General features: G+C 50.0%; 1 protein-coding gene across 6 annotated transcripts; it reads left to right on the top strand.

Moving 5' to 3' along the window:
- Window positions 1-14580: 14580 nt before the first annotated feature.
- Window positions 14581-21303, top strand: LOC100279541 (Potassium transporter 2). 6 transcript variants are annotated; one of them, XM_008674476.3, is made up of 10 exons: window positions 14581-14966; window positions 16724-16902; window positions 17003-17237; window positions 17345-17590; window positions 17713-17766; window positions 18511-18771; window positions 18887-18939; window positions 19027-19150; window positions 19564-19818; window positions 19939-21303. In XM_008674476.3, the coding sequence occupies exons 2-10, from the start codon at window positions 16864-16866 to the stop codon at window positions 21054-21056; spliced, it is 2385 nt and encodes a 794-aa protein (XP_008672698.1). In that variant the 5' UTR covers window positions 14581-14966; window positions 16724-16863; the 3' UTR covers window positions 21057-21303. The 6 variants fall into 6 exon arrangements, with proteins under 6 accessions (XP_008672698.1, NP_001146010.1, XP_008672705.1 ...); NM_001152538.1 differs by having other exon boundaries at window positions 14813-14966; window positions 16721-16902; window positions 19939-21131; XM_008674483.3 differs by lacking the exon at window positions 14581-14966 and adding an exon at window positions 15253-15464.
- The last annotated feature ends 790 nt before the right edge of the window (window positions 21304-22093 follow it).

A 22093-nucleotide genomic window follows, 5' to 3' on the forward strand; every position in this document is an offset into this window, starting at 1 on the left:
CGGCCCTGTGGAAGTGGCGCCGAAGCATGACGCACTCCTCAAGGGTGTGCTTGACAGGCCCCTGATGATAGGGGCATGGCTCCTTGAGCATCTTGTCGAAGAGGTTGGCACCTCCGGGGGGCTTCCGAGGGTTCTTGTACTCGACGGCGGCGACAAGGTCCGCGTCGGCGGCGTCGCGTTTCGCTTGTGACTTCTTCTTGCCTTTCTTCTTGGCGCCGCGCTGAGTAGACGCCTCGGGAGCATCTTCTGATGGGCGGCCCTGGGGCTGCTTGTCCTTTCGGAAGATAGCCTCGACCGCCTCCTGGCCAGAGGCGAACTTGGTGGCGATGTCCATCAGCTCGCTCGCCCTGGTGGGGGTCTTGCGACCCAACTTGCTCACCAGGTCGCGGCAGGTGGTGCCGGCGAGGAACGCGCCGATGACATCCGAGTCGGTGATATTGGGCAGCTCGGTGCGCTGTTTCGAAAATCGCCGGATGTAGTCCCGGAGAGACTCTCCTGGCTGCTGCCGGCAGCTTCAGAGGTCCCAGGAATTCCCGGGGCGCACGTACGTGCCCTGGAAATTGCCGGCGAAAGCTTGGACCAGGTCATCCCAGTTGGAGATCTGCCCCGGAGGCAGGTGCTCCAACCAGGCGCGAGCGGTGTCGGAGAGGAACAGGGGGAGGTTGCGGATGATGAGGTTGTCGTCGTCCGTTCCACCCAGTTGGCAGGCCAGACAGTAGTTCGCGAGCCACAGTTCCGGTCTCGTCTCCCCCGAGTACTTTGCGATAGTAGTCGGGGGTCAGAACCGGGTCGGGAACGGTGCCCGTCGGATGGCCCGGCTGAAGGCCTGCGGACCGGGCGGTTCGGGCGAGGGACTCCGATCCTCCCCGCTGTCGTAGCGTCCCCCACGTCTGGGGTGATAGCCTCGGCGCACCCTCTCGTCGAGGTGGGCCCGACGGTCGCGATGATGGTGCTCGTTGCCGAGGCGGCCCGGAGCCGCAGGCGCGGTGTTGCGCGTGCGCCCGGTGTAGACCGAGGCTTCCCGCATGAATCGGGAAGTCGCGGCATGAGGTTCCGAGGGGTATCCCTGCCTTCGGGAGGCAGAGCTCTCGGCCCGTCGGACCGCAGCTGATAGTCGCCTAGAGGGGGGTGAATAGGGCGAAACTGAAATTTACAAATATAAACACAACTACAAGCCGGGTTAGCGTTAGTAATAAAGAAACGAGTCCGCGAGAGAGGGCGCAAAACAAATCGCAAGCAAATAAAGAGTGTGACACGTGGATTTGTTTTACCGAGGTTCGGTTCTCGCAAACCTACTCCCCGTTGAGGAGGCCACAAAGGCCGGGTCTCTTTCAACCCTTCCCTCTCTCAAACGATCCCGAGGATCGAGTGAGCTTTCTCTTCTCAATCACTTGGAACACAAAGTTCCCACAAGGACCACCACAAGTTTGGTGTCTCTTGCCTCAATTACAAGTGAGTTTGGTCGCAATGAAAGAATCAAGAAAGAAGAAAGCAATCCAAGCGCAAGAGCTCGAAAGAACACAAGCAAATCACTCTCTCTAGTCACTATGGCGTTGTGTGGAATTTGGAGAGGATTTGATCTCTTTGGTGTGTCTAGAATTGAATGCTAGAGTTCTTGTAGTAGTTGGGAAGTGGAAAACTTGGATGCCATGAATGGTGGGGTGGTTGGGGTATTTATAGCCCCAACCACCAAAAGTGGCCGTTGGGAGGCTGTCTGTTCGATGGCGCACCGGACAGTCCGGTGCACACCGGACATGTCCGGTGCCCCCGCCACGTCATCAATGCTGTTGGATTCTGACCGTTGGAGCTTCTGACTTGTGGACCCGCCTGGATGTCCGGTGCACACCGGACATGCACTGTTCCTTGTCCGGTGCGCCAGTATGGGCGCGCCCGACTTCTGCGCGCGCTGCGCGCGCATTAATTGCGTTGCAGGTAGCCGTTGGCGCCGAATAGTCGTTGCTCCGGAGTTGCACCAGACAGTCCGGTGCACACCGGACATGTCCGGTGAATTATAGCGGACTAGCCGTTGGAGATTCCCGAAGCTGGCGAGTTCCTGAGGCCGCTCTTCCTTGGTGCACCGGACACTGTCCGGTGTACACCGGACAGTCCGGTGAATTATAGCGCGAGTGCCTCTGGAAATTCCCGAAGGTGGCGAGTTTGAGTTAGAGTCCTCTGGTGCACCGGACAGGTCCGGTGGTGCACCGGACACTGTCCGGTGGCACACCGGACAGTCCGGTGCGCCAGACCAGAGGTGCCTTCGGTTGGCCCTTTGCTCTTTTGTTGAACCCAACTCTTGATCTTTTTATTGGCTAAGTGTGAACCTTTAGCACCTGTATAACTTATACACTAGAGCAAACTAGTTAGTCCAATTATTTGTGTTGGGCAATTCAACCACCAAAATTATTTGAGAACTAGGTGTAAGCCTAATTCCCTTTCAATCTCCCCCTTTTTGGTGATTGATGCCAACACAAACCAAAGCAAGTATAGAAATGCATAATTGAATTAGTTTGCATAATGTAAGTGCAAAGGTTGCTTGGAATTGAGCCAATATAACTACTTACAAGATATGCATGGATTGTTTCTTACTTATAACATTTTGGACCACGCTTGCACCACATTTTTTTTGTTTTTGCAAATTCTTTTGTAAGTCTTTTTCAAAGTTCTTTTGCAAATAATCAAAGGTAAATAAATAAGATTTTGCAAAGCATTCTTAAAATTTGAAATTTTCTCCCCCTGTTTCAAATGCTTTTCCTTTGACTAGACAAAACTCCCCCTAAATGAGATCCTCCTCTTAGTGTTCAAGAGGGTTTTTATATGTCATTTTTTAAATACTACTTTCTCCTCCTTTTGAACACAATAGGATACCAATTGATAATATCTTTGGAAAACACAAAGTTTTTGAAATTGGTGGTGGTGCGGTCCTTTTGCTTTGGTCTCATATTTTCTCCCCCTTTGGCATGAATCGCCAAAAACGGAATCATTAGAGCCCTCAAGTTACATTCTCCCTCTTTGGTCAAAACAAATGAGTGAAGATTATACCAAAGATGGAGTTCTTGTGCTTTGTGCTCACGCTGTCTCCCCCTAGGAGTGACGGCGAAGGATGAGTTACGTAGTGGAAGCCTTTGTCTTCGCCGAAGACTCCAATTCCCTTTCAATACACCTATGACTTGGTTTAAAATAGACTTGAAAACACATTAGTCATAGCATATGAAAGAGACATGATCAAAGGTATATAAAAGAGCTATGTGTGCAATTTAACAAAAGAAGTTCCTAGAATCAAGAATATTTAGCTCATGCCTAAGTTTGTTAAAAGTTTGTTCATCAAGAGGCTTGGTAAAGATATCGGCTAATTGATCTTTAGTATTAATGTAAGAAATCTCGATATCTCCCTTTTGTTGGTGATCCCTAAGAAAATGATACTGAATGGCTATGTGCTTAGTGCGACTATGCTCGACGGGATTGTCGGCCATTTTGATTGCACTCTCATTATCACATAGCAAAGGGACTTTGGTTAATTTGTAACCGTAGTCCCGCAGGGTTTGCCTCATCCAAAGCAATTGCGCGCAACAATGACCTGCGGCAATGTACTCGGCTTCGGCGGTGGAAAGAGCGACCGAATTTTGCTTCTTTGAAGCCCAAGACACCAAGGATCTTCCCAAGAACTGGCAAGTCCCTGATGTGCTCTTCCTATTGATTTTGCACCCCGCCCAATCGGCATCCGAATAACCAATTAAATCAAATGTGGATCCCCTAGGATACCAAAGCCCAAACTTAGGAGTATAAGCCAAATATCTCAAGATTCGTTTTACGGCCTTAAGGTGAGCTTCCTTAGGGTCGGCTTGGAATCTTGCACACATGCATACGGAAAGCATAATATCCGGTCGAGATGCACATAAATAGAGCAAAGAACCTATCATCGACCGGTATACCTTTTGATCCACGGACTTACCTCCCGTGTCGAGGTCTAGATGCCCATTGGTTCCCATGGGTGTCTTGATGGGTTTGGCATCCTTCATTCCAAACTTGTTTAGAATGTCTTGAGTGTACTTCGTTTGGCTAATGAAGGTGCCGTCTTGGAGTTGCTTCACTTGAAATCCCAAGAAATACTTCAACTCCCCCATCATAGACATCTCGAACTTTTGTGTCATGATCCTACTAAACTCTTCACATGTAGACTTGTTAGTGGACCCAAATATAATATCATCAACATAAATTTGGCATACAAACAAGTCATTTTCAAGAGTTTTAGTAAAGAGTGTAGGATCGGCCTTTCCGACTTTGAATCCATTTGCAATAAGAAAGTCTCTAAGGCATTCATACCATGCTCTTGGGGCTTGCTTAAGCCCATAAAGCACCTTAGAGAGCTTATAGACATGGTTAGGGTACTCACTGTCTTCAAAGCCGGGAGGTTGCTCAACATAGACCTCTTCCTTGATTGGTCCATTGAGGAAGGCACTTTTCACGTCCATTTGATAAAGCTTAAAGCCATGGTAAGTAGCATAGGCCAATAATATACGAATTGACTCAAGCCTAGCTACGGGTGCATAGGTTTCACCGAAATCCAAACCTTCGACTTGAGAATATCCTTTGGCCACAAGTCGAGCTTTGTTCCTTGTCACCACACCATGCTCATCTTGCTTGTTGCGGAAGACCCATTTGGTTCCTACAACATTTTGATTAGGACGTGGAACTAAATGCCATACCTCATTTCTAGTGAAGTTGTTGAGCTCCTCTTGCATCGCCACCACCCAATCCGAATCTTGGAGTGCTTCCTCTACCCTGTGTGGCTCAATAGAGGAAACAAAAGAGTAATGCTCACAAAAGTGTGCAACACGAGATCTAGTTGTTACCCCCTTATGAATGTCGCCAAGGATGGTGTCGACGGGGTGATCTCGTTGGATTGCTTGGTGGACTCTTGTGTGTGGCGGCCTTGGTTCTTCATCCTCCTTGTCTTGATCATTTGCATCTCCCCCTTGATCTATGACGTCATCTTGAGGTGGCTCATTTGTTTGATCTTCTTCTTCATCAACTTGAGCTTCATCCTCATTTTGAGTTGGTGGAGATGCTTGCGTGGAGGAGGATGGTTGATCTTGTGCATTTGGAGGTTCTTCGAATTCCTTAGGACGCACATCCCCAATGGACATGTTCCTTAGCGCGATGCACGGAGCCTCTTCAATACCTGTCTCATCAAGATCAACTTGCTCTACTTGAGAGCCGTTAGTTTCATCAAACACAACGTCACATGAGACTTCAACTAGTCCAGTGGACTTGTTAAAGACCCTATATGCCCTTGTGTTTGAGTCATAACCAAGTAAAAAGCCTTCTACAGTCTTAGGAGCAAATTTAGATTTTCTACCTCTTTTAACAAGAATAAAGCATTTGCTACCAAAGACTCTAAAATATGAAATGTTGGGCTTTTTACCGGTTAGGAGTTCATAGGATGTCTTCTTGAGGATTCGGTGTAGATATAACCGGTTGATGGCGTAGCAGGCGGTGTTGACCGCCTCGGCCCAAAACCGATCCGAAGTCTTGTACTCATCAAGCATGGTTCTTGCCATGTCTAATAGAGTTCGATTCTTCCTCTCTACTACACCATTTTGTTGTGGCATGTAGGGAGAAGAGAACTCATGCTTGATGCCCTCCTCCTCAAGGAAACCTTCAATTTGTGAGTTCTTGAACTCCGTTCCATTGTCGCTTCTAATTTTCTTGATCCTTAAGCCGAACTCATTTTGAGCCCGTCTCAAGAATCCCTTTAAGGTTTCTTGGGTTTGCGATTTTTCCTGCAAAAAGAACACCCAAGTGAAGCGAGAATAATCATCCACTATTACAAGACAATACTTACTCCCGCCGATGCTAATGTAAGCAATCGGGCCGAATAGATCCATGTGGAGTAGCTCAAGCGGCCTGTCGGTCGTCATGATGTTCTTGTGTGGATGATGGGCACCAACTTGCTTTCCTGCTTGGCATGCGCTACAAACCCTGTCTTTCTCAAAATGAACATTTGTTAGTCCTAAAATGTGTTCTCCCTTTAGAAGCTTGTGAAGATTCTTCATCCCAACATGTGCTAGTCGGCGATGCCAGAGCCAGCCCATGTTAGTCTTAGCAATTAAGCATGTGTCGAGTTCAGCTCTATCGAAATCTACTAAGTATAGCTGACCCTCTAACACACCCTTAAATGCTATTGAATCATCACTTCTTCTAAAGACAGTGACACCTATATCAGTGAAAAGACAGTTGTAGCCCATTTTGCATAATTGAGATACAGAAAGCAAATTGTAATCTAAAGAGTCTACAAGAAAAACATTGGAAATAGAATGGTCAGGGGATATAGCAATTTTACCCAATCCTTTGACCAAACCTTGATTTCCATCTCCGAATGTGATAGCTCGTTGGGGATCTTGGTTTTTCTCATAGGAGGAGAACATTTTCTTTTCCCCTGTCATGTGGTTTGTGCACCCGCTGACGATGATCCAACTTGAGCCCCCGGATGCATAAACCTACAAAACAAGTTTAGTTCTTGATTTTAGGTACCCAAATGGTTTTGGGTCCTTTGGCATTAGACACAAGAACTTTGGGTACCCAAACACAAGTCTTTGATCCCTTGTGCTTGCCCCCAACATATTTGGCAACTACTTTGCCGGATTTGTTAGTCAACACATAAGATGCATCAAAAGTTTTAAATGAAAGACTATGTTCATTTGATGTAGTAGGAATTTTCTTCTTAGGCAACTTAGCACGGGTTGGTTGCCTAGAGCTAGATGTCTCACTCTTATACATAAAAGCATGGTTAGAACCAGAGTGAGACTTCCTAGAATGAATTTTCCTAATTTTGTCCTCGGGATAACCGGCAGGGTATAAAATGTAACCCTCGTTATCCTGAGGCATGAGAGCCTTGCCCTTAACAAAGTTAGACAATCTTTTAGGAGGGGCACTAAGTTTGACATTGTCTCCCCTTTGGAAGCCAATGCCATCCTTGATGCCAGGGCGTCTCCCATTATAGAGCATACTTCTAGCAAATTTAAATTTTTCATTCTCTAAGTTATGCTCGACAATTTTAGCATCTAATTTTGCTATATGATCATTTTGTTGTTTAATTAAAGTCATATGATCATGAATAGCATTGATATCAACATCTCTACATCTAGTACAAATAGTGACATGCTCAATGGTAGATGTAGATGGTTTGCAAGAATTAAGTTCAACAATCTTAGCATGTAGAATATCATTTTTATCTCTAAGATCGGAAATTGTAACTTTGCAAACATCAAAATCTTTAGCCTTAGCAATCAAATTTTCATTTTCTAATCTAAGACTGGCAAGAGAAATATTCAATTCTTCAATCCTAGCAAGCAAATCATCATTATTATCTCTAGGGTTGAGAATTGAAACATTGCAAACATGAGAATCAACCTTAGCTAACAAATTAGCATTTTCATTTCTAAGGTTGTCTATTGTTTCATGGCAAGTGCTTAGCTCACTAGTTAATTTTTGACATTTCTCAATTTCTAGAGCATAAGCATTTTTAACCTTAACATGCTTCTTATTTTCTTTAATAAGGAAGTCCTCTTGAGTATCCAAAAGGTCATCCTTTTCATGAATAGCACTAATCAATTCATTAAGTTTCTCCTTTTGTTGCATGTTGAGGTTGGCAAAAAGGGTACGTAAATTATCCTCCTCATCACTAGCATTATCATCACTAGAAGTTTCATATTTAGTGGAGGAGTTAGATTTAACCTTCTTCTTTTTGCCGTCCTTTGCCATGAGGCACTTGTGGCCGACGTTGGGGAAGAGAAGCCCTTTGGTGACGGCGATGTTGGCGGCGTCCTCGTCGTCGGAGGAGTCGCTTGAGCTTTCGTCGGAGTCCCACTCCCGACAAACATGGGCATCGCCGCCCTTCTTCTTATAGTATCTTTTCTTCTCCTTTCTTCTTCCCTTCTTGTCATCACCCCTGTCACTGTCACTTGATAATGGACATTTAGCTATAAAGTGACCGGGCTTACCACACTTGTAGCAAACCTTCTTGGAGCGGGACTTGTAGTCTTTCCCCCTCCTTTGTTTGAGGATTTGGCGGAAGCTTTTGATGACGAGCGCCATCTCCTCATTGTCAAGCTTGGAGGCGTCGATTGGTTGTCTACTTGGTGTAGACTCCTCCTTCCTTTCCTCCGTCGCCTTGAATGCGACGGGTTGAGCTTCGGATGTGGTGGGATCATCAAGCTCGTTGATCTTCCTCGAGCCTTCGATCATGCACTCAAAACTTACAAAATTCCCGATAACTTCCTCGGGGGTCATTTTAGTATATCTAGGATTACCACGAATTAATTGAACTTGAGTGGGGTTAAGGAAAATGAGGGATCTTAGAATAACCTTAACCACCTCGTGGTCATCCCACTTTTTGCTCCCGAGGTTGCGCACTTGGTTCACCAAGGTCTTGAGCCGGTTGTACATGTGTTGTGGCTCTTCCCCTTTGCGAAGCCGGAACCGACCGAGCTCCCCCTCGATCGTTTCCCGCTTGGTGATCTTTGTTAGCTCATCTCCCTCGTGTGCGGTTTTGAGCACATCCCAAACCTCCTTGTCGCTCTTCAACCCTTGAACTTTGTTATACTCCTCTCTACTTAAAGAGGCGAGGAGTATTGTTGTCGCTTGAGAGTTGAAGTGCTCGATTTGGGCCACCTCATCCTCATCATAGTCTTTATCCCCTACCGACGGTACCTGTGCACCAAACTCAACAACATCCCATATACTTTTGTGGAGTGAGGTTAGATGAAATCGCATTAAATCACTCCACCTAGCATAATCTTCACCATCAAAAGTTGGTGGTTTGCCTAATGGGACGGAAAGTAGAGGTGCATGTTTAGAAATGCGAGAATAGTGTAGGGGGATCTTACTAAACTTCTTACGCTCTTGGCGTTTAGAAGTTACGGAGGGCGCATCGGAGCCGGAGGTCGATGTTGATGAAGTGTCGGTCTCGTAGTAGACCACTTTCCTCATCCTCTTTGGCTTGTCCTCACTCCGATGCGGCTTGTGGGAAGAAGATTTTTCCTTCTTCTCTTTGTGGTGAGAAGAAGATTTCTTCTCCTTCCCTTTGGAGGAGCTCTTCTTCTTCTCCCTCCTCTTGGTGCGGGACTCTTCCGATGAAGTGCTCCCGTGGCTTGTAATGGGTTTTTCGCTGGTCTCCATCTCCTTCTTGGCGTGATCTCCCGACATCACTTCGAGCGGTTAGGCTCTAATGAAGCACCGGGCTCTGATACCAATTGATAGTCGCCTAGAGGGGGGGTGAATAGGGCGAAACTGAAATTTACAAATATAAACACAACTACAAGCCGGGTTAGCGTTAGTAATAAAGAAACGAGTCCGCGAGAGAGGGCGCAAAACAAATCGCAAGCAAATAAAGAGTGTGACACGTGGATTTGTTTTACCGAGGTTCGGTTCTCGCAAACCTACTCCCCGTTGAGGAGGCCACAAAGGCCGGGTCTCTTTCAACCCTTCCCTCTCTCAAACGATCCCGAGGATCGAGTGAGCTTTCTCTTCTCAATCACTTGGAACACAAAGTTCCCACAAGGACCACCACAAGTTTGGTGTCTCTTGCCTCAATTACAAGTGAGTTTGGTCGCAATGAAAGAATCAAGAAAGAAGAAAGCAATCCAAGCGCAAGAGCTCGAAAGAACACAAGCAAATCACTCTCTCTAGTCACTATGGCGTTGTGTGGAATTTGGAGAGGATTTGATCTCTTTGGTGTGTCTAGAATTGAATGCTAGAGTTCTTGTAGTAGTTGGGAAGTGGAAAACTTGGATGCCATGAATGGTGGGGTGGTTGGGGTATTTATAGCCCCAACCACCAAAAGTGGTCGTTGGGAGGCTGTCTGTTCGATGGCGCACCGGACATGTCCGGTGCCCCCGCCACGTCATCAATGCCGTTGGATTCTGACCGTTGGAGCTTCTGACTTGTGGACCCGCCAGGATGTCCGGTGCACACCGGACATGCACTGTTCCTTGTCCGGTGCGCCAGTATGGGCGCGCCTGACTTCTGCACGCGCTGCGCGCGCATTAATTGCGTCGCAGGTAGCCGTTGGCGCCGAATAGCCGTTGCTCTGGAGTTGCACCGGACAGTCCGGTGCACACCGGACATGTCCGGTGAATTATAGCGGACTAGCCGTTGGAGATTCTCGAAGCTGGCGAGTTCCTGAGGCCGCTCTTCCTTGGTGCACCGGACACTGTCCGGTGTACACCGGACAGTCCGGTGAATTATAGCGCGAGTGCCTCTGGAAATTCCCGAAGGTGGCGAGTTTGAGTTGGAGTCCTCTGGTGCACCGGACAGGTCCGGTGGTGCACCGGACACTGTCCGGTGGCACACCGGACAGTCCGGTGCGCCAGACCAGAGGTGCCTTCGGTTGGCCCTTTGCTCTTTTGTTGAACCCAACTCTTGATCTTTTTATTGGCTAAGTGTGAACCTTTAGCACCTGTATAACTTATACACTAGAGCAAACTAGTTAGTCCAATTGTTTGTGTTGGGCAATTCAACCACCAAAATTATTTGAGAACTAGGTGTAAGCCTAATTCCCTTTCAGCAGCGCCTTCCAGGAGGTTCTTGAGCTCCCCCTGGATTCGCCGACCCTTGGTGGTGGATGGCTCCGGCATCGCGCGGAGAAGCATCGCTGCTGCAGCCAGGTTCTGGCCGACCCCACTAGATGCGGGTGGCGGCCTGACCCTGACGTCATCGGCGACGCGGTGCTGGAAGCCCTGGGGCAGATGACGTATTTCTCCGGCCGGGGGTTGGCCCGCCCATGCCTGCCCAACGTCCCGGCGGATCGGCTCAAGCGCTCCTGTTCCCTCATCGAGCCTGGCCTGCACCCCGCGGATTTGCTCGAGCTGTGGGTCATGGCCCCCCGCCTGAACGGGGACCACAGCTAGCTCCCGTGGGATGTCAACGCGGGGCACCGGCCTAGGGAGATCACCGTCCTCCGGCATGCCGAGATGATTGCCTTCGGAGGGACCCCCTAGATCGACGTGGAAACATTCGCGGCTTGGGCCGCAGTCCTCGTCGTCGAGGCTGCGGCTACCGTCGGAACAGTCGGAGAGGAAGTAGTCACATGCGGTCATGAAGTCCTGCATGGCACTAGGGTTGCCAAGTCCGGAGAAATCCCAACAGATGCTGGGCTCGTCGTCTTCCTCGGACCCAGAGGGCCCGTAGGTCGAGACGTCCGTCAGCCGGTCCCAAGGCGACCGCATGCGAAACCCCAGAGGGTTTGAACTCGCCTCTACGAGAGCGCCCGCCAAAGCAAGGTCGCTAGGCGGGTTGAGGCTGAATCCAAATGACGTAGGATGGGAATCGGTCGGTACCTTTTGGTCGACGAGCGGCGATGAAGTCACGTCGGGGACTGACTGCACCGTCGTCTCAGGTACGAGGGTGACGCCCAGCAAGCTCTCCGCGAGCGCGCTGGCGTCGTCCGCTTGCTCGGGATTGGCGTGTTGCGGGGAGACGACGCTCGTCTTCGTCTCAGGCGCGAAGTCGATACCCGGTGCGCCCCTCGTTGGGGTGCCGATGCTGTCGGCTCGCTCGACAGCCAACGAGGCGCTGCCTCCTGCTTGGCCTTGGCTGCCCCGCCTTCCCCTCCGTCGGTGGGGAAGAAGGCGGGACGAGGTCGAGAGTTGTTCTTCCACCACGCGGGGAAGACGTCGTCGATTTCGCCGCCGGCGGGCGGGCTGTCGGTCGCCATTGTCGCTGTCGCACGGCGGTGGAAGGAGTATCATGTCGTAGCTGCCGTCGAATGACATGAACTCAAGACTCCCGAAACGGAGCACCGTCCTGGGTCGGAGAGGTTGCTGGAGACTGCCCATCTGGAGCTTGACGGGAAGCTGTTCGTCAACACGCAACAGGCCCCTACCTGGCGCGCCAACTGTCGGCGTTTCGAGACCGGGGGGTCCCTTGGGCCGACGAGTGAGTGTCGCCGCGTGCCCCAGCCCAGATGGGTCGAGCGCGAGGGCGAGCGCGAAGGGGGGAGAAGCGAGGCTGTCGGAGACCGGCGTGAGAGAGGTGGGAATCCCGCGGCCTTCGTGTTCGTCCCGCGCCCAGGTCGGGTGCGCTTGCAGTAGGGGGTTACAAGCGTCCACGCGGGAAAGGGAAGCGAGCGCCTGTCTCGTCCTCGTCCCCGCGCGGCCAACCCTCTCTAAGAGGGCCCTGGTCCTTCCTTTTATAGGCGTAAGGAGAGGATCCAGGTGTACAATGGGGGGTGTAGCAGAGTGCTACGTGTCTAGCGGGGGAGAGCTAGCGCCCTAAGTACATGCCGATGTGGCAGCCGGAGAGATTTTGGCACCCAGCTGGTGTGATGTCGTGGCCGTCGGAGGAGCGACGGAGCCTGGCGGAGGGACAGCTGTCGGAGCGGTTGGGTCCTTGCTGACGTCCTCTTGCTTCCGTAAGGGGGGTGAGAGCCGCCGTCATCACAGAGTATGCGGGGCGCCATCATTGCCTATCTGGCGGAGCTAGCCAGATGGGACACCGGTCTTGTACCCTGCGGCCCGAGTCAGCTCGGGGTAGGGTGATGATGACGCTTCCTGTTGACGTGGCTGGCCTACGCCCTAGGTTGGGCGATGTGGAGGCTCCTCCGAAGCCGAGGTCGAGTCTGTCTTCCATGGCCGAGGCCGAGTCCGAGCCCCTGGGTCGGGCGAGGCGGAGGTCGTCGGCAGAGGCCAGGGCGGAGTCCGAGCCCTGGGTCGGGCGGAGTGGAGTTCGCCGTCTTCCGGGACTTAGCCCGAGTCCGAGCCCTGGGTCGGGCGGAGCGGAGTTTGCCGTCTCCCGGGACTTAGCCCGAGTCCGAGCCCTGGGTCGGGCGGAGCGGAGTTCGCCGTCTTCCGGGACCTAGCCCGAGTCCGAGCCCTGGGTCGGGCGAAGCGGGGCTTCCTATGGTGCCTTTGGCAGGGCCTGACTGCCTGTCAGTCTCACTCTGTCAAGTGGTACTGCAGTCGGAGTGGCGCAGACGGCGCTGTCCTTCTGTCAGGCCGGTCAGTGGAGCGGCGAAGTGACGGCGGTCACTTCGGCTCTGCCGGGGGGCGCGCGTCAGGATAAAGGTGTCAGACCACCTTTGCGTTAAATGCTCCTGCGACTTGGTCGGTAGGTGCGGCGATTTAGTCAGGGTTGCTTCTTAGCGAAGGCAGGGCCTCGGGCGAGCCGGAAATATGTTCGCCGTTGGAGGGGGGCCTCGGGCGAGACGGAAATCCTCCGGGGTCGGCTGCCCTTGTCCGAGGCTAGGCTCGGGCGAGGCGTGATCGAGTCGCTCGAATGGACTGATCCCTGACTTAATCGCACCCATCAGGCCTTAGCAGCTTTATGCTGATGGGGGTTACCATCTGAGAATTAGGAGTCTTGAGGGTACCCCTAATTATGGTCCCCGACAGGTATATACTTACATTTAGTAACTACTAATAAAACTTAACCAACTTACTAAAAGCAATGCTCAGCTTTAACCCTTATTTGTTGATCAGCCTTACACTTCACATGAACTCTCACCTTTGGTGAGTTCATGCACACTATTCCCCACAACTTGTTGAGCTATGATCTTTTATGAACTCACTCTTGTGATATATAACCCCCCATAGGTGAAGAGCAGGTGGTCCAAGAGGAGTCCTACAACGAGGAATATGAGCTTATCTAGGTGGCATCTCCCAGTCAGCTTGATGTCGCCAAGGAATAATTATTTATTTCGTTTTATTGTTATCATCTATTTTTGTAAGACTTTCGCTTTGTAATAATGATACTTGTGGCATTTATCTCTATATATTTTGTTATTATATGTGATGTTCTTCTTGGCGCACATATGAGGCGCACCCGACTTTATCCCTTAAATCCGGGTGTGACAAACGCATTGGTTTAGGACGTGGGCTGATCTTCATAAGCAAGAAGAGGGTATCCAAATAAAGAAAGCTTGCCGTCGGATGGAGTGCACAGCTCTTCATATTTTTACGGACCATGAATGGAGGTTTACAAATCGAATTGCTTTATAGGTCTGGCTATGGTTGTGTGCTTGTTCTGGTTTACAAACCATGGTCTTCATGATGTGTTTTAGGAGGTTTGTCCCTCAATGTGGGCTAGTCGTTTTGACTGCTTCTTGTAAATACTTTATGTGAGTTGGCTAATCCTCCGAGTGAGGAGAAGCCGGACCGGTATCCATTATCTAAAAATATATAAGTGGCTAGACTAATTATAGGTACTTTGTTTTATTGTTCTGTATTCTTTTCTTTATTTAATTTCTCTTTGTTGCTTACTGTTGTGGCTTTAATTTGACTGCGGTTTCTACGGTATTTTGTCTTTATGAATTGCAGCTGCAATAACTACGGATGGTCGGAAGCAGACCAGACAAGTATACTATCTACAACAACTAATTCAAGGATGGTAATTGGTAAAAAGAGCTATCTTGGACTGTCCTGATTTCGGTATGGACAAGATTAAGACTGTATGTATGCGTGCATATCCAGTTTTTTATGTGGCTCGCGAGCCAAAGGTGAGTTCTACGTTAACAAACCGACCTAGTCGTTAACTTAAGCCGCGCGTGCGTGCTTCTGGACACCGCACCGCCCTTGGAATCTGCTCTGCTCACCCCTGGCGGCCGGGCCCGTTCTTTGGAATTATTGGTCGCCATTGTTGTATTTGTATGGGCGGCCAACTGTTGGAGATAGACTGACGGGCATGCTACAGTGTTGGTGGCGTTCGCAGCAGTCTTGTCCGATCATCAATGGATACCACCAACCCAGTAGTAGCTGTGACTTGCGACGAGTGATGGAGCGTAGCGCGGCTGGAGTGGACGTACGCCCGGCTTCTCGTCTTCGTCCGGGGCGAGCCGAGTCCCCCTCCCTGGCTCCCTCCTCCTTGCCGCGGCACCCTGCATCGCGACGTCCGCGAGGAGACTTGGCAGGCGCGGCAATCCGCGTGTTCTTGGGGAGCTGCTCGTTTGGTACGCGTTGATGCTGCTAAAAAAGGTGCGAGCTTTACGAGCTGCTACTACTACTACTCCACTCCTCCGTAGCTAAATTCCTCGACGCGTTTTAAATTGTTTATTTTGTGTGTGTGTGTGTGGGTTGGGGTTACGACGGGAGGGAGGGAGGCATTCTTTTCTGGCGACAGACAGTGGTATATAAATAAATGCGGCGAAGTCGATCTCTGCGTCCGGTTTCCTGGCGTTCATTGATGGAGGATTAATGTCACTGCCAAACTCGCTCCGTTCAGCAGCACGCTAGTAGTACTGCAAGCTGCAGCTTCGGTGGTTGGGGAGTAGAGGAGAGCAGAGTACAGGAGAGACTCTGCGAGTCTTCCCCCCTTTCCCTTCCCCGTCGTCCTCGCCAGATGACCACCAGAGCCACCGCTCAATTTCTTGCTTTGCTCCATTTAAACACTTATATATATTAAAAAAACGCTAGTTGTGGTCTCTGTGCCACAGTCCAGTCCGGAGAAGAGGAGAGGAGCCTCGCTCTCGCAAGGTGACGTTTTTCTACGCTGTCTGGTACTTTTTCCCGTTATCTTCAGCAAAAAAGGGCCTGGGATTTCGTGGTCTGCCTTTTTCTTCAGCCTGTTGGCGAAAAAAAAGGCTCCATCGTCATTTGCTTACTCTAGATAGGATACAAAGCTACAAGAAGGTAGTATAAATAATGGGCAGATGCTCTCTTGTTATTCTCGTGTTTGCGGCCTCGTGGGGGATTTGGTTGGCTATAGCGTCGTCGTCCGTTCCTTGCGGCGGAGTCCTGGGTCCTGGACCATCCAATCCTCGCCATAGCAAGCAGATGCTCTCACGGGGATCGCATTGCTTGGCACGAAACAGACAGCAGCAGTTCGGGAACTAGAGCTTCGGACCGGCTATTATGTAGTAGTAGTACAACATGGATGTCATTCGCGCGCTACTAGCGGTAACTGCGGCGGCCGTCGTTCTCAGCCAGGAGCAAGCAGGTCACTCTCGTCTCATGGCCATGGTCATGGGGGGTTTTCAGCTCTCCAGGACCGTCAGTCATGGGGATGAAACGGCGCCTAGCTTTTACATGGCTGCGGTGGTGGCACGCGCGTGTCCTCAAAAGTGGGATCACATGCATTTGTCCGTAGTTTCACGTGGCGTGCTCCTCCTCGACTCTGCTCCCCACCCCACCCCAAACGTATTTGCATGCCATTCCCCCCCTCCGACTCCGATTGCATCGACACCACACCTTGCTTGAATCTGCACATCACCTTCCGTGGATATAAACGAGATGTCAATTTCGATGTGACCGAGGGAGATGTGTTTGTGTGTGTGTGTGTTTTTCTTTTCATTTTGGTTCTTGGCCGGCTCTTCATCGCCCTTTTCCACTTGGTTTTTGTTGGCTCTGTTGTGTTTGTGCTTCCCTTTCCTCGCGACCGCGACTCGGATCGGATCTCTCTCCTGTGTAGAGCCATGCTGTGCTGTGCTGGTAGTAGCAGCAGCAGTAGCAATGAGTAGTCCAGTCCACAGCTCCAAGAACACGTGGCCGTCCTTTCCTTGCCTCTCCCTATCGGTATTCGGTAACGCAGGGGGAGGGCGCCACCGGCTTTAACCATGGCCTGTCGCTTTTGCCTCGTCTGGTCGGCTGGTCCCTCTGCTCTATCCCATCCCCCTTGAGCAGGCTGTTGAGCAAGCTGAACTCATACGAACCTCGATTTCTTCCGTCCGGCGTTTTTTTTTCTCTCAGTTTCTGAGGTATTTCTCCCCCTTTCTTTCTTCCCTCCCTCCCAGTAGATTCTTCACTGCTCGGGGATTTGGAACAAAGGCCGTGGTTCGAAGCTGGTGTGTTCGTTCAATTGTGCGGAAAGAAAGGCCAGTGTTATGTGTGAAGTAGTGAAGGCTAGCAGGTAGGCTGGCTCTCGCCTCGCCGAGCGATGGATCTCGAGTTCGGTAGGGGCCTGAGGTCCCCAAAGGTATGTGTGTGTGTTTTTGCTACCCCAAAATTTTCCCGAGGTGGATGGAGCAGCAATGCTTGCTGAATCACTAGGCCGTCTGGGGTTCTTCTTCTTGCAGAGAGACTCGTGGAAGACCACCTTGCTGCTGGCGTACCAGAGCCTGGGGGTGGTCTACGGCGACCTCAGCATCTCTCCGCTGTACGTGTACAAGAGCACCTTCGCCGAGGACATCCAGCATTCGGAGACGAACGAGGAGATCTTCGGCGTGCTCTCCTTCGTCTTCTGGACGCTCACCCTCATCCCTCTCGTCAAGTATGTCTCCGTTGTCCTGCGAGCTGACGACAATGGCGAGGGTACGCGCGTCAAAAAAAAAAAAAAAAAGAAAAAAAAGCTAGCAGAGTAGCTCTCACCTGCTGTGCAGGCTTAAGTTAAGTTTTATATGTTTTTTGCGATTTTGCAGGAGGAACGTTTGCCCTCTACTCTCTGATTTGCAGGCACGCCAATGTGAGCCTCCTCCCGAACCGGCAGATCGCCGATGAGGAGCTTTCCACCTACAAGCTGGAATGCCCTCCTGAAATCACCGACAAGTCCCGCATCAAGGTGTGGCTTGAGCGGCACAGGAAGCTGCGCGTCGCTCTGCTGGTCATGGTTATGATCGGGACATGCATGGTTATCGGGGACGGTGTTCTCACGCCAGCTATATCCGGTATCCTCAGATCAGCTTCCCTTTCCTTTGCCCTACTTGGATTGGATTCCTTTTCTTCTTCAGATTATTGAAGTGCTGGTGACGGGTTCCTTACTGTGGTTCTTTCTGAAAACGTGCCACAGTGTTCTCGGCAGTTTCAGGCCTGGAGTTCTCGCTGTCCAAGGATCACCGTGAATGTGAGTTATTATCCCAGAGAACTTTCAGTTCATTTCCTCTTTGCTATGCTTGCTAGAGGTTTTTCACATTTGGAGGGACATCCTTCCCCACATTGCTAGTGAATATTCTTATCTGGTAGCAACTGGGCTTCCATTGTCCATAGACAATCAGTCGTGAAGTACCTCCAGGACCTTCTAGGTTTAGATTCCTATTCCAGCTGCGAGTACTGGGTGGCACAAAGGATTGCATTCGCTGTCTTGTTTTGTTGACATGATTTTTCCCAACTTATCTTGGTTCTGCTATGAAAGTTGTCTTTTGGCAATGCTGTGTCTGTGTTCATGAGTTCGGTTGAGAAAAAATGGTAGGTACATTCTTATGTTAATTATTTCGACAAGCCTGCTGCAATTGTGAGAACTGTCTCACTGAGTCACCACGTCGTTGGTTTAAAGCAGCCTCCACATTCACGGAAGAAACCTAGCCTTGGTTTATACCTTTCCCAAACCCCGCTCATGTGGGAGTCTTTGACACTGGGTCTGCCCTTATGTTAATTATTTCGACAGCATCTATACGGCAGTGAAAGAAATAACCGGAATCACTAGTTTTTGTCACTAATGCAAAGTTAAAATTCCAATAGCATCTTTTACTAGAGGGTGAAAAATCAAAATGGCGACTTTTATAATAAGTTATCTTGCTACAGTATTTCACCTGTTCCCAGTTTGAACCTCCCTGTTTGGCATATACTGATTTACTTCTTCTACGCGCAGATGCTGTCATTCCAATAACCTGTGTCATATTAGCATTCCTATTTGCCCTCCAGCACTATGGTACGCACCGGGTTGGATTTCTGTTCGCCCCGATAGTTCTAGCCTGGCTGTTCTGCATGAGTGCTCTTGGCCTTTATAATATCATCCACTGGAATCCTCAGATCTACCAAGCTCTAAATCCGTCTTACATGTTCAAGTTCTTAAAAAAGACTAGAAAATATGGATGGATGTCACTTGGTGGAATCTTGCTCTGCATGACAGGTGAACTATGGAATGATATCTTTGTGGACTCCTTATTATATGTTTCATTCTGTTTGAATGGATTCTCTGGTTTGTATCAATAATTAAACTAATGCCTAACTTGCTGATGGCGCAGGATCAGAAGCAATGTTTGCAGATCTTGGACATTTCTCATACAGTGCAATCCAGGTAACTTCTTGACCTGCATGAGAGTTCGTATAATATTTCTCTGTCAAATTATTGTGCAGATCACCTAGGTCTACACTTCTGGTGCAGCTTGCTTTCACTTGTCTAGTTTACCCCGCACTGATTTTGGCATACATGGGTCAAGCTGCTTACTTATCAAAACATCATGACTTTTACTCTAGCTCACAAGTTGGATTTTACATCGCAGTTCCAGGTACGCCTTGTCATTGGCTCTTGTATTTTCATGACATTTCCATGTATAATTTGAGTTTTGCTAGTTCAACACACAAAAAATATCTTGGTCACAAATTTTATGTCAATCATAACAGCTTGATTAATAAGTAGGAAAAGGTTCAGTAGGGGCCTGCTCCCCTCTTGTTGCATGAAAAGAAGTTAGAAAATGTAGTGGCTAATAAATCTACTGTACATCCGGAACTCTATTTCATTGAATAGTTTTCTCTTTGAAGGTTTATATAATTTCTACTTATAAGACAGGACAGAAGGGTCCAAAGGTCAATTCTATTGATTTATGCAACTGATGACTGATAGTTTTCTAATGATTTCTTATCTCTTAGAAATTCAATACCGGTCGAATTCATGTGAAGTTTTCTTTGATGCAAATCTCAGATAAGATCAGATGGCCAGTGCTTATATTGGCAATTTTGGCTTCGGTGGTCGGAAGCCAAGCAATCATCAGCGGAACATTCTCAATCATCAACCAGAGCCTGTCCCTGAGCTGCTTCCCTCGAGTGAAAGTTGTACACACATCTGAGAAAATTCATGGCCAAATATACATCCCCGAGATCAATTGGTTGCTTATGATCCTCTGCATTGCTGTGACCGTTGGGTTTAGAGATACAAAACACATGGGAAATGCATCTGGTAAGATAAACTAGTTGGCTATTACACAGTGTCCGATTTTATTGGCTTCTTGATTAATTTTGCTATGTTACTCAGCGTCAGATTATCCTTGCTGACGATCGAGTTGCATGCTGTCCGCAGGTTTGGCTGTGATCACAGTGATGCTGGTGACCACGTTCCTGACATCCTTGGTCATCGTTCTCTGCTGGCACAGGCCACCGCTGCTGGCGTTGGCTTTCCTCCTGTTCTTTGGATCCATCGAGGCGCTTTACTTCTCCGCGTCCCTGATCAAGTTCCTGGAAGGCGCGTGGCTCCCCATCCTCCTGGCGCTCATCCTGATGGCCGTCATGCTCATCTGGCACTACACGACCATCAAGAAGTACGAGTTCGACCTGCACAACAAGGTGACCCTGGAGTGGCTCCTCGCCCTCGGGGACAGGCTGGGCATGGTCCGCGTCCCCGGCATCGGCCTCGTGTACACAGACCTGACGTCGGGCGTCCCGGCCAACTTCTCCCGGTTCGTGACCAACCTCCCGGCGTTCCACCAGGTGCTGGTGTTCGTGTGCGTCAAGTCGGTGCCAGTGCCGTACGTATTCCCGGCGGAGCGGTACCTCATCGGGCGTGTCGGCCCGCCGGGCCACCGCTCGTACCGGTGCATCGTGCGCTACGGCTACCGCGACGTGCACCAGGACGTGGACTCGTTCGAGACGGAGCTCGTGGAGACCCTGGCCACGTTCATAACGCTGGACGCCTCGTACCGCTGCAGCGAGGCCAGCGAGCGGGAGCTGGAGCTGGATCCCGGGGAGCAGGAGCGGCGGCTGACCGTGATCGCGAGCAACCCGCTGCGGCGCCGCGCCAGCTACGACCTCCAGGACAGCGTGCAGCATTCGGCAGCGTCCACCGTGGAGGTGCGCGCCACGGCCGCCGACAGCCTTAGCCCCAGGGACGCGGAGATCAGCTCGGCGGCGGGGCCGAAGCAGGTGCGGTTCTTCATCGACAGCCACGTGGTGAGCCCGGAGGCCGCGGAGAACAAGCAGGTTGCGGATGAGCTGGAGGCGCTGGCGGCGGCCCGGGAGGCCGGCACTGCGTTCATCCTGGGGCACTCGCACGTGCAGTGCAAGCCCGGGTCGTCGGTGCTCAAGCGGTTGGCGGTGGACGTCGGGTACAACTTCCTGCGGCGCAACTGCCGCGGCCCGGACGTCGCGCTGCGCGTGCCGCCGGCGTCACTGCTGGAGGTCGGCATGGTGTACGTGCTTTGATTGAGGCTGAGACGATGCGACTTTTTCTTATGAACATCTGATATAGTAATCACGACTGTTGTCAGTTTTCCCAGTAACATAATGAGGCCGTTCTGTATAGCTTAGCTTGTTCGTACTTCTACAGCTGCAATATATAGAGTCAAAATACTGTAGAATTAGTAGGAGTCGGTAACGAACTCTGTGTGCACGTCTGTGCGTGAGCGTGTGCGTTTCAGGCCCAGTTTGGTTTTGCTTTTGGACAGCATCAGTCTGTGCGTTTTAGGCCCAGTTTGGTTTTGCTTTTGGACAGCATCAGTCTGAAAAAGCTAAAAACTGAAACAAAACAAATAGTTTTTTTATTTAGCTTTCGAAAACTAGAAGCTCACAAAAACTGAGTTATACGTAAAGGTAAAAAGAATCTGATTTTAAAGACTTTTCGTAGCTTTTTGAGTTTAAAAAGCTAATAATATCATTGAAAAGTTATCATTGGCTTCTCAGAATCAAAAACCCATGCAACAACTTTTTATAAAAACTCCAAAAGTTGTAACTCAAACAAAGAGGGCTTTAGGTTGCCTCGTCATGATCCTGACACAAGGTTTAGGGAGTGACACACCAAGTGGTCATAGAGGCATATGGTGTGACAGCTCCAGGGCATCATGCGCTCTACAAGAGACACAAACCAAAGCAAGGCCAGTGGGGACAACACCGTGTGTCCTTACTAGCGTGTCCTCCCACCATAGGCAGTGATGGGCAAGACTGCATGAGACTCCAATGTTATCTATGTCGTGGCTCACATCCTAAGTTGTTAGAGCAGGTGTTGGAGGTGACTACTCCAACTGTCAAGCATGCTAGTGATGTCATGGTTGCACTGCATAGCAAAACATGCCAAATCTAAGAAGAAAATAGAGCTGCCCTACCTAGGGTGCAAAATATCATCGCGTTATGACATTGGAGTATGAAATGCACCCAAAAGCTGAAAAGTGTAACTGATAGAGCGCGCGGGGGGTGTAGGCTGGTTGTACGTTGAACTTGGAAGTATCTGGTTACCAACACAAGGT

The sequence above is a fragment of the Zea mays genome, chromosome 1 (genome assembly GCF_902167145.1).
Source record: "Zea mays cultivar B73 chromosome 1, Zm-B73-REFERENCE-NAM-5.0, whole genome shotgun sequence".
Lineage (NCBI taxonomy): Eukaryota > Viridiplantae > Streptophyta > Magnoliopsida > Poales > Poaceae > Zea > Zea mays.